Source organism: Natator depressus, chromosome 10, assembly GCF_965152275.1.
Source record: "Natator depressus isolate rNatDep1 chromosome 10, rNatDep2.hap1, whole genome shotgun sequence".
Lineage (NCBI taxonomy): Eukaryota > Metazoa > Chordata > Testudines > Cheloniidae > Natator > Natator depressus.
The window spans coordinates 63,515,353-63,528,361 of NC_134243.1; the positions used below are offsets into that span (position 1 = coordinate 63,515,353).

Sequence of the window (13,009 nt, forward strand, 5' to 3'; positions counted from 1 at the left end):
ACAGTCCCCCTGCTCCACTCTCCTCATTTATCCACTATGGAATGGCTTCAACAAGAGAAGCTGAGGAAGCCCCACATCAGAATATCCCATAGCTCAGGGGTTAGAGCAGCTCAGGATGGTGAGAGAGATGAGAATTGTACCCGGGTCTCCCACATCCCAGCAGAGTGCTCTAACCACTGAACTAACAGTTATAAGGTAGGCACCACCAACACCACCTGGATTTTGAATGGGACCCGAACTGGTGCATGTGCCTCAAGCCACACAAACCAACAAATTTCTATCTTCCTCTGGTTCATGAATTGCTCTGGGACTTAGATGCCTAGAGTAGAATTGGACATACCCCAAGCTCTAAAAACTTAGGTTCCCAGGGAACTTTTACAACGGAATGTTAAGTGCCAAGTTAGTTTATTTAGGTGCCAACAGAGTTAGGTGGCAGCCTAGAAGAAGTTGTGTGGACTTCGGTGACACCACGCATGGGGACTTACGTGCCTAATTTTGGAGTTTAGGCGCCTAAGCTGTTTTGTGAAGTGCACTCAAGGTCTTCATGTACACAGAAACTGAAATTTAGCATGCACATAAAGCAGCTACAATGCAAATGGATATAGTGTAGCTTTAAAATCAATCACATACACTCATGTACCATTCAAAGCAAACTGAATCCACATTTAACAAATTGCTCCTTTGACCAGATAACTAATTCTCAAAAATAAGGATACATATTGCCTGAACTGCTTCAATTGCTTGTTCAAAAGTGACTGTTCCCATTCCTCGACTCTTGCCATCCTTGTCTTCTTTGATATCTGCACGTTTTACAGTTCCAGCAATGCTGAACACCTCCTTTAGTTTCTTCCATCCAACTTTAAAGTCAAGCTGAATATACAAAATTACACAATTCCAATACATTTATCTCTTCTCATTAAAATAATTTAGAAGACATTGTACAGCACAGTAACTTTTTAAAAACTCTTAAAAACCAATATATTTTTATAGCACATGTCCACCACAGTGAGTCTAACAAGTCAAATCTCTTTAAAAGTGATGAATTCACGTTACTTCTGTATGCTTCCCTCCTCGACTTTTAACATGCTGATTAGGAAGGGATATTTTTTGCAGCACCTGCATTCTCTTAAGTGCCAGTTTGCATCTAAAGAGAAACAGGACTAGTTCAGGTATTTCTTAAATTTGTGCAAATTCTGAGCTAGTAAGAGAATCAGAATAAATGATCGCATTAAAACAATAATGTAAAATAGAGTTTGTGTTAATGCAGAGTAACTGGCAAGATTTTCTGCACAAGGTGGATACATACAAATACGCTTGCCAACTAACAAGTACACTCAGTTGTAAAGAAAAGCCAAAGTTATCTGTAAATACTATTTTAAAAAATTGCAACAAAGGACTACAGCACAGTGAAGACCATCAAAAAGACCTGCTAGTAGTAGTCTGCTGCTGAAAATCCATTTCACGTATTTTGGACACATACATGCGTTCTCTCTTCAGTTTCAGGAAAGAAATACCAGACCTTAAAATTAATTCATATGCATGTCCTTTTAAAAGGGAGAGTGAGTGGATATTCTTGTGTAATTCATAGAGACTGGTACTACTGAACATAAGGATTTTTTAAGAAAGACTAGACATTAAAATTTTTAAATATGTGCTTAAACTTACATTAGCAACAAAAATAGTGGACCCGAGCCTGCCAGCCTGCAAATTACTGATAATCTCAGGAGGAATGTTTGGATTATTGAGAATTGAAGGCGGTAAATTCATCAATCCAGGTGCCATATCAGGTCCATGTCCTCCTGTGAATGGTCCTCCCACACGCTGCAATGCCCTACGAGCATGTTCACCATCAGGATCCTAGAACACATTTAAAAGTATAGCTAACACATTCATCAACAGCAGGATTGACAGTTGAACAAAAAAAGTACTATTTTAAAATTCCACAAAAATCCATCAAAATCATCAACTAATATCCTTGTCAGCATCAGCAGAGGGATCAAGCACTTAAGTAGCATGGAGACCTAATTCCCTCACCTCTAGAGGTGGGTCCTTTCAGATGAGGGTTGAGGCATATTGGCAAAGCACTTGTGGAGGAAGCGTGCACTGCCACTTCACATGCTGTACCTAGCCTATGGACAAGTAGAAAAGATTTCAATCTAGTGGGCTGTCAGTCTAGTACCTTCTTCCAAGCACTGAGTTAATTCAATGAACTTTGATTATTTGTTAATTCCATGATTAAAAATGTAACAGAACATTCCAAAGAACTATTATAGGACCCAACACTGTATATTACATTGAGAATTTTGACACTTATTTGAGATCTCAATTTGCACAATCATTCTATTTCCATCCCCCTGTCCCACTACAAAATAGTCAGAACAATCTGACTGGCAGACTAGAGTTAAGAGTCATTTTGATAAAAGTACAAAAACTGAAAGTAATAGCCAGGGATGACAGAGGGAAGTGGTAGGAAGTTAGGAGATATCTACCATCTAAAAAAAAGGCATGTGTCTATTTTGGCATACTACAGTCTTTAGGACTCATCATGATTTTGTCACATTAGATCCCCTGGCATTGTGCCTTCTGTGAGCCACAGGCCCCTGGCTAGCTAAGGAAACATAAAGAGGCCTCTCCACTATAGAAAGAGGAAGATATGTATAGCTAATAGACCACCTCATGTTAGTGTAAAGCCACTTCAAGTGTTCCTAGAAAAGATTTCATCAATTCAAGCTAAAACAAGGTAACATTCATACCTCTTTAATGTTCAGGGGTCTTCCACTAAGGTCATATTTGTTCATAGTTTCTAATGCTTTCTTTACGAATTCTTCATCTTTGAATTCAACCACACTTAAGAAGGAACAAAATATGTAGAGTATTAAAATAAAGTTAATTTTAAAAACCTAGCAGAATATTTGTACAGTAGTGTCTTTCCACACACACACACACACAAAGAAACTTACCCACAACCCTACATCCATGATGAAGATTTGTGAACACATAAGGAGAAAAAAAAAAAAAGGAGTCAGTAAACGTAGCTAATAAAATATTTTAAGATTCCATATTACTGTTAAATAACTGTTAGTTAAATTTCAACTCCAGAATTTATAAACACATGCTTTTTACTGATAGCCAAAATTTAATTTCACCTAGGGTCTTTTGAACAAATGCACTACAGTGGATATTACAATTAAAAAGCAAAAGACAATATTGTAAACTCTATTTTATTCTCTTTGAGCCAAACCAGAATTGGACTATAGAAAAATGCCACACAGATCAATATAGGACAGTTAAAAGAATATGATCAGCACACTCAGTGTGTCACTGGATGCTGACCTTTGAGTACAAAATTTAATTCCACATACATATAATATACAAGGATTTTGTGTACCTTTCTGAATTACGTTTAAAAGTTAAGTTACTTTTCATGAAAGTAAATTACCGACTGCACCAAAACCCATTTAATAAAGCAACTAGCTTAGGACTGCTTTAAGTGAGCAGTAATATAGACTAAACTGAAAACACACCATTTTGTTTTACAAATGTTAGGGAACTCATTTACAACAATTATTCCTGCTTAGTTAGAATCAAACCTGCATTTCTCAGTTCATAAAGCAGGTTCAGATCTATTATAGCTCAAACTTTTGACTGAAAAAAGACAAAGGAGCTTTTAACATTCTTCACTCTAAGTGCCTCATTGCTGGCATTCTCTTGGCTGCCAACCACCTCCTTCCATTCAGTTTAAAAAACAGGCAAATTCAATAATCCAAAGTGTTCAGAGCACTAGTCCTGTAAACTCTCAAATTAGATTCTTCAAACAGTATAGTCTTAACATTTTTATACTTATTGGCCTCAAAAAAATTACACTTGCAAAATTTGTCAATTCAGTAGTTTTTTTTTAAAGTCCTTTACATAAAACAGATCTAGAACACAACAAAAATCCTCAAGTAAAGTGTTGGCTGAAAAGTATTACCTTAAGAGAATTAAGTAAATGCCATTTGTTGACTTTTATAAAATAGTTTGTCCCTTACAGCCAGCTAGTTTGATTTACATGAAAGTGTCAGACTGATTCTAATACAGAAGCCTCAAGTCTATCATAATAAAATAAAAATGAAACTTACTTTCCAAAAACTGGTACAGGTATTATACAAAAATAAAACTGCTGAGGAACTTTTAAACCTCTAGCAGATTGTTGCCCACGGCACTTACCCTTGATTTTCCTTCAGCATCCTTAAACAGCTCCACGTATGTAACCTCACCAACTACATAAGACATACAAAGGGAAAATACCAAGAGACAATGCATTTAAACACCAATATCTTGCTTTACTGTGCCCCTGTGCACAACTCTACAGAGAAGCACCTATTATTCACCAACAATCAAAACCAGACCAACATACCTCCTGTCAATGGCTATATAATTTAGCTAATTTTCAGAAATATGCAGCAGCCACATTCTCAAGAGCTATACAAACAACTATATTTAACCTAATTCATACTACAGATCATATTTTGGCCAGTATGATATAGTTGGTGAACAAATTCAGATACACACTTGGTCCCTTAACCTATCAGATTAGAACATCAACATTAGCACTTTTCAGTGACATTTGTCATCCTACTCACAACAGCTGTTTTAAGGTGACTTTCTACCTGAATGTCTTCAATCATAAGAGTTTGCCTTCAATATAATAACCAAATTTACACGTCAAATATTTCACAGCAAGCCACACACTTTCTAAAGTTTCGGTGAATAAAACCAATCAAATAGTCATGTCACCTTACAACAGATACACCAAGCACAGTTACAAAAAGTTTTTGGCATTATTTAACAGCCTAGAAGCCAAGTGTGCTTTGCATTACTTTTAAAGAATCAATATTTTCAAGAAAAATAACAGATCTAACTTTTTACAGAATTCTTATTAGAGTTATTTTCCCCCAAACTGTCCAGAGTAAAACGTTTGGGTTGTTCAGATTACTCTATCAAAACTGGAACAGCAGTAACACACTTTTAATATAGATCTCCAGACAGTCAGTCAGTCATGGCAGTAATGCAGACAAAGTTAATTCCACAGCCAGATTCCACCAAGGAAATACAAAACATCTTTTGAAATACACACTAAGTGTATTGCTTAAATACAATAGCCCTTTAAAAATCTACAAAGACTACAACTAGACAAAACACAATCTCTTTAAAAAGTCATGAGGGCATGCATATGCTTTTGGCTCTCTACTGTCACACTAGAATGGCAAGTTTGTAAACACTTCATTTTCCCATACTACCCTGCAATGCAGTTGTCTCAAATGAAAGAGTGGGGGAAAAGATAGATGTATCAAGTAAAGGCCAAACAAAAAATAAAAAAAATGCAAGTCAAATCTGTGTGGCTCAAAGGACAAAGATATTTTAAGTTCCTCCCCTTCCTATATGAAGTGGGTTATCAGGAGTGAGTTACCTTTTTCTCTCATAAGATCTTTAATAGCTTGCCATTTCATATCGTACGGGATGTTGCTAATGAAAACTCTGTTACGGTTAATAGTCTTCTTTTCTCCAGTGCCTGAATTCTTGTCCTTTGAATAGGGATGGAATCTATTCTTGTTTCCAAGAGATGGAATTGCCTTCGGTTTTGGAACATACTTTTCCTTCACAGGTGCTTTTTCTTCCTTTGCTGCCTCATCATTATCCCTATATTTTCAAGAGACAGACAGATTAGTTTTGCTTTAAGATAATGGTACAATTCTATATTAATAGGGCAAATGCCACATTTTGCACGCTATCAACTTTGCAACTACCATTCAGAACTCCCTAGTTCAAGATATTTTAAGATTTCATTTTAAACAGTCTCATTTCATGAACACGATGTTTTACTTGGCAACAAAATAAGAAGTTAAAGTTTGCAAAGAAAGGCCACACTGTTCCATTATAATCACAGTAAGGAAGTCTAGTTAAGTTGTACTTCTGTACTAATATGCCGGTCAAGTTCCAGCAAGGTGGTGTTATAAAGAAACAGATTATTAAAAACTTGTGTAACTGAGATGTACTAGCCTAGTTATTACAAGCCTTGAGACTTAGGTGTTTTAAACAGTGTACTGAAAGATCTTTGCATGAGACACCAGTTGCAATTACACAATATTCCTCTCATATCTAAGGGTTACAAGATTGCAGAAAAGGGGGATTTGGAACCTCTTGCTTAACTTATTACATGAGCAAAACAGTATCTTCACAGTGCCTCACAAGCTGTATTTGTTTCAACAGGGATCCAGGACCTAAAATTTTATACCAAGTTTTGACACTTTCAGCATGTAGCTCAAATGACCTAAAATACACATTTCAGTTCTATAAATACAGTACATCGCTGGACTGTTTGGTTTGTGTTTATTGAAGAATTATGAAATTAAGAACCAAGATTCTCTTCATTAAAAAGTAACCACACCTTCAAATGTAATCAACCTGCATATCCTGAGTGTGCATTAAAGTCAATTTATTACTGTCACGCTAAGTAAATGAAAAGTTCTACAGTGGGATCCCATTTATTATCCATCCACAATGCCAAACTCCATTTTAGGAATTCAGAGCATGAATGTGAAGCAATTACTTTTCCTAGAATTAGAAAGCACTGGTGTGAAATGGGCTTTGTAGCCAAAATATGTAATAATCAAGTTAGTTGAGAGATTATTGCAAAGTTTATAACTAAAAATTATATCCAAAGAGATTATATCCAGAAAACAAGCATATGTTGGTATTTTCATTTTTTACATATAGCAAAACAATCTGATCACCTGAGTATTCATAAGGAAGATAGAAATCCATGGATGCAGAACTTCTGTGCATCCTAGAAGGAGAGGCAACGTTTTCTGTAAAATATGAGCTATCACTTTACATACACCTCTACCCCGATATAACGCGACCCGATATAACACGAATTCGGATCTAACGCGGTAAAGCAGCACTCCAGGGTGGGCAGGGCTGCGTGCTTCGGTGGATCAAAGCAAGTTCGATATAACGCAGTTTCACCTATAATGCGGTAAGATTTTTTTGGCTCCCAAGGACAGCGTTATATCAGAGTAGAGGTGTAGTTTCTTCCCTGATTACAAAGAAAACCTTTGAAACGGGAATTGAAGCAGCATTACTTTTGTGGTCTGGAGACCAACTGAAATGACAACTTTAAGAGCTACAAACTTCCCTATCTCACTTTAGTGGGGAGTCCATTCAGTCAGAAAAAAAAATAAAAAAAAAATCAATCAGTACAGAATTCCCACAGAAGTAATGAAATTAAGCAATACAGCGACATCAGTTATAAGTTAATTAAGGCCAGGGATTTTGTCTTCATGCTTCTCTGTAGAGCAGCTAGCACTTTTCTATTGTTGTATAAGTGTTTATATTTGACTTCTTGACCCAGATCCCCAAAACAGCAAGAATTATCATTATTAATCAAATTTTACATAAAGGGATTTTTTGTTTGTTTGTTCATTCTCTGGTCAATCACCGGATAGCTAGATTGACCCAATGTACTGTAGTATGCATCAACCTGTGCTGGGGCCAAAGTTGAGTAGGAACAATAACATGATTCTAAAAACTTTGATTACAATCATCAGCATTTATTATTAGCATTTACTGCATAATGTGTAAATAAGAAGAAATACAATAATTAAACTGAATTTTATTTTCTGATTCCAGATATTACTAGTAATTAAATTTTAACTCAAAGATTGCATCTGTAGGAAACAAACTGAGGCAAACATTTAAAACCAAAATTGTGCAGAAAATAAATCTTCAAAACAAAATAAAAAAAAGATAAATCTTCCAAGCTTATGTATAAAGAGCCCACAGAAAAAGATGATTTCAAATAATTTGTAATATGCACGTGATTTTTCACGATACATAAGTTAACAAATTACTTACAGCTCAGAATTCTATTTATTCAATATATTGTGCTGAAAAAGTTATTCTAGGAACTTCTATTGATTCTGTTCATAAGTAGATGGGTATAAAGTGGCAGTGCAGGAAGTTCCACAACTAAGTCCCTAATTCTGCAAACACAGATGCAAATTTTTATCTTTACTACCTTGAGTAGTACTATTACTCAACATAGTAAGGTTAAGTAGGTACATAAGTAATTGCAGGATTGGAGTAATACATTGTCCACTTTCACATAAGCACTATCTGGTTACAGGAGAATTTAAACAGACTGAAATTTGTCTTTTGATACACAATAAAATTAACGTAATGCTTTCTGTACATGATTCCAAGGGGAACAGAGGGGGGATTATGTGTACATGAAACCCTGATACCCAGGAGCATATCTTGCATTTCTTTCTAAATAAACAACTCCCCAAGTCTACCAACAAAAATATAGGGTAATAGGTTTTTTGTTAAGTCACTGCCATAATTATTACATTCCCAGAAGAAAATGAAAAACTGTGATTAACACCATGTTGCATTTTGATGTTTGCACAGCAATTTGAAAATGCAAGACTCTACATATGGCCTTAAACCAAGAATAATACAAACCACAAAAAACAGGAGTGTGAGCATTTAGAGCCAGGTGCACAACAAAGGAAAATCTGACCTAGGTTACCCCAAGGTATGTAAAATATAATCTACACAAATACAAGAATACCATGGAATAAATGCCTTCATTTGTCACCCCTTTTATAAATGTTTTTATTTTGAATCTGACCTCAAGTGTGTTTATTTACCACAATCCATACTTTTAACATTTCAAATGTCAATGCAGCTTTCAAACAGCCACCATGTATTAAAAGAAGTCTGTAACAAAATATACTTTCCTCCGAGGTGTGAACTGGGTAAAATGAGGAGCTGAAAGTTGTACTGATTTGAGATCAAAGACTTCCTATGTTCAACCACTGACATCAGACCTTCAAACTTTTACCAGGCAAGAACCATCAGTTCTAGAAAGTCCTTTTGCTTTATTACATTGGAAAGCTGAAATTCCAAGCTTCTTAATAACATTCCACATCTGTCCCTCCTGGCTTACTGGATCTTAAAATAGCACTGTAAGTTACAGGAAAGCTGTTAATTTTTAAAACCTTTTCAAAATGTGTTACAAGTACAGATTTGTCTCTATCCACCTGCACAAGAGCATTCCTGTTTCTAAGCCAACCTGGCTTTACAGATGGAGGGATACAAAAAAAACCAAACAAAAACAAAAAAAAGAGGCAGCAATGGTAAAGTTACAATACATCTCCAGAAAAACGTGGTGTAAACAGAACAGATTATGGTATTTGAAGGCATAAAGATTTCACTACTCAAAAGCGATCTGTGGAGTGATGATCAACTCCCACCCACATAATCCTCACAGAATCACATACTTACTGTCTGTGTTACACGTACAGGCTTGGATTCAGCGAGCAGACACACGACCATGCAAGGAAGCGCACTGCTCCCAGTGATCACACCGAGAAACCTCGCCATCGTTAATATAATGCAATTGCCTTGCCTCCTGCCTTGCCGCAGGGCCACGCTCTCCGTGTTCCCAAGGAGAGGCTAATGGGATGGGGGAAGCAACCCTCCCATAGAGCAGCACCTCACCGCAGGGCAGCCTTCGTGAGCCTCCCCTCCCCCTGCTCTTAGCCCCCTCCTCTGACCTGCTCGTTATCCCCTTCTCCACACACCGCCCCCAGGCTACACCACAGCGACTAACACTAACGGGGGGGCTTCTACTTCCCCTCCCAGGTGATGGGGGCTCCCCCGGAGTAGGAGGAGCCTTGCCCGAGGTGGGGGGGGGGGGAGAAGGAGAGGACGGGCTGCCTCTCTACCACGGCCTAGGCGGCCGGCTGAATCCCCGCGCTCAGGTAGCCCCGTTGCCTGGCCCCCTCCCGCTTGTCTCCCGGCTCGGAGCCCAGGCCCAGCCCCGCACACACATTTTGACGCCATTGGCGCTGCCACCGCTCTCGGTCGCCGTTGCCGCCGCCTCCTCCTCATCCTGCTGCTGAGGCTGGTTATCTGGGGCGGCTAAGGCCTCCTCCGCTCCCCCCGGTGGCGGCGCCGCCGCCGCGGCCTCCGGTTTATCGTTCTCCGCCATTTCCTTGCCGAGCTCCTGTGCCGCCGCTGCCGCTGGGTTTGAAAAGGCCCCTGAGCGCTCTGGCCTTTCCGCGCCGGCCCGGCCAGCTCTCGCGAGAACGAATCCGGAAGGGGAGGTGAGCGAAGAGGGCTCCTGGGTTACCATAGTGACACCATTGTACTGGAGAGGCCTCTCGTCTCCATCCTCCCCTTTCCTAAGCGGGGATATCTTACAGACGCAGGGCGAAGGGCTCCCCTTAATTAGCCACTTCCAGCTCGAAGTGTAAACCCGCCCCCGCCACAGATATTACCCAGCTCTCTCTGTGCATCCACCCTCCTCAGAGAGCCTGCCAATTCTACTGCCCTGAGACCCCTTCCCCCCACAAAAAGTACATACTCCCACTTCCGAATGTTCAGCAACACCCCCAGCCTCACTTACCCCCCAAATAAACACTCCCACCTCTGAATATTCAATAACCGCCTCCCAGCATACCCCCAAAACTCCCATTGCTACATTTTCAATCACACCCCACCCCACCACTCACCCCCAACATAATCCATGTTCACCACTAATTGTTCCATAAACACACCTAGGATTACACCAAAAATGTCTGCATGCAGCATTAACTGTTCAACAGCCACCCTCTCAGTCCCAGAGGTCTCTCCCTCAAAAATAACCCACCAATCTTTGAACAAAAAAAGTCCATGATCTTGATACAAATGAGTGATTTTATACCACAAATAACATGCTGCAGGCCAGGGCATAGCCTCTTAAAAACAAGTTTTGTCCTGTACTTTTCATATGCATGGCCATTATTTCTTTGAAATCCAGATCATCACACCAATCTTTCCCCCAGTGATGTTGTTCTTTTTGCCACTAACTTACCTCCAGCCTTAGGGAGGTCCCACATATCTGTGCAAACTTTTGGCTTCCCAAGTGGACCAAATTCATCCCTGCACCGGTGCAGAGCACAGCGCAGGGGCATCATGCCTCTCCGATCACAGGGCTGCTAGGGCCTGCTTTTGACCCACTCCACACACCTCTGTGCACCCCGACACAGGTCACAGCATCCCCAAGGGCTGCCCTACTTTTTGCCCCAGCAGCAACTATTTCCCTATGAGCAATTCTAACAGTTAGGAATAGCCCTGGCATAGGAACACCCTGGCCACTCTCCTGGCACACTTCTTGAGGTGAAGACTGCTGATGAGGATAGCAAAGAACCAGCTATACTGTGTTGTTGTTGTGCCCCCTCGTTTCAGGTGTATTCCCCAGAAGGGCTTACAGTGGCCTCAGTGCAGGAATGAATTTCAGCATGTCCGGTTGTGACACTGCCACCCAGAAAACAGAAAACTCATAAAAAACAGAAAGTGTATTTTTCTTCAGGCTCTTCTCTATATTTTTCTATGGTTTGCATTATCACTTGCTACACAGTGCTGTTTATCTCACTCCACAGCTTCAAGACATTTCTGTGTATCCTCTCTTGTATCCCGCTGCCCCTGCCAATGTTGTGACATGGTGTTATTTATCTTGATCTGCAATTCTGAGATGTCTGAGTCGCTTTCCATCCCCAATATCTCAATATTAATGCAGTACCATGAAGCATTATTATTTGATTATTCAATGCTGCCGATAATGTATTTGTTTGTTAGTATTTAATGCTGCTGGGTGGTTCTTATTGTTATTGTAAGTTTAATTATTGTTAGGATATTCAGAGCTTCTGCATGGGCATTAATTTTATTATTAAATCCAAATGATAATAAAAGTCTGCACAGCACTTTACAGATATATAAGAAGATACGGTCAATACCCCAAAGATCTATAACCAAAGGACCTGATCCTGTCTCACATTGGCAATGGGTACATACCAGCCTGCAAATGGAAACAGAAAAGCCTGAGATATTCCTTTCAGCATAGGTTGACTCCCTCTGCCCATCCATTTCATCCAGTTTTCTCGGGATCACTTGAAAAAATATTAACGTTAAATTATTTTGGATTTAACTTAGAAATTTATAAAGCAGCCACCAGTCTGGTATCTCAGCATCTTTTAAATGAGGAAGAATATTATATGCCATATGGTGAATCTAGACCATTCTAGAGCTCAGGATCTATCTTCTTTGTGGGACTCTCTTTTGCCCTATATTTTCATGTTATGACACCACCAGCCTTGAGAATACTCTGGAGATTTTGGAGAAAATCCTGAGATTTTAAGAAATCTCCTAAAAGGCTAGACTCAGGCTATGTCTACACCAGTGGTTCTCAGACTTTTGTACTGGTAACCCCTTTCACATACCAAGCCTCTGAGTGCGACCCCCCCTTATAAATGAAAAATACTTTTAAATATATTTAACACTATTATAAATGCTGGAGGCAAAGCGGGGTTTGGGGTGGAGGCTGACAGCTTGCAACCCCCCATGTAATAGCCTCGCGACCCCCTGAGAGGTCCCAACCCCCAGTTTGAGAACCCCTAGGTCTACACTATAGGGACTACAGCAGCGTAGCTATGGAGCTGTAGCTATGCCAGCATAACCCCATGGTGTAGACAGGCTACAGCGACAGAAGGAGTTTTTCCATTGCTGTGGGAACATGACCTCCTTGAGTAATGGTAGCTAGCTCAACAGAAGCATTCTGCCATCAGTCTAGCTGCTTCTACCCCAGGGGTTAGGTCGGCATAACTATGGTACTCAGGTTGTGGATTTTTATGCCCCTGAGCGCAGTAGCTAAATTGACCTAAATTTTAAGTATACACTAGGCACATCAAAAGCCTAGGATTAGGCAGGTACAGCTAAGTGCATCCTGCCCAGGGGTTAAATGGAAGGAATGATAACATTCTATTCAAGCTTTACCTACAGCTGCATAATAGATGGATGTTTCTGCTATAATGATCAGTAATGAACTAGTTAACATTGTCCGTAAATTGTTGTCAATATGTTTTAGAGCTATCATGCCACTGAGATGAAAGGGAGTAATTCACACCTTTATATTATTGGACCA

General features: G+C 39.5%; 1 protein-coding gene across 1 annotated transcript in view; it reads right to left on the bottom strand.

Moving 5' to 3' along the window:
• Window positions 1-10,201, bottom strand: part of MYEF2 (myelin expression factor 2) — a 25,172-nt gene extending 14,971 nt beyond the window's left edge. Inside the window, exons 1-7 of the mRNA XM_074966367.1 lie at window positions 9,879-10,201; window positions 5,450-5,679; window positions 4,207-4,259; window positions 2,961-2,968; window positions 2,754-2,847; window positions 1,666-1,857; window positions 717-870 (exon numbers count right to left, since the gene is read on the bottom strand). Of these exons, the coding sequence (XP_074822468.1) occupies window positions 717-870; window positions 1,666-1,857; window positions 2,754-2,847; window positions 2,961-2,968; window positions 4,207-4,259; window positions 5,450-5,679; window positions 9,879-10,183 (1,036 nt within the window). The 5' untranslated portion in view covers window positions 10,184-10,201. The remainder of the gene's footprint in view (window positions 1-716; window positions 871-1,665; window positions 1,858-2,753; window positions 2,848-2,960; window positions 2,969-4,206; window positions 4,260-5,449; window positions 5,680-9,878) is intronic.
• Between the last annotated feature and the right edge of the window lie 2,808 nt (window positions 10,202-13,009).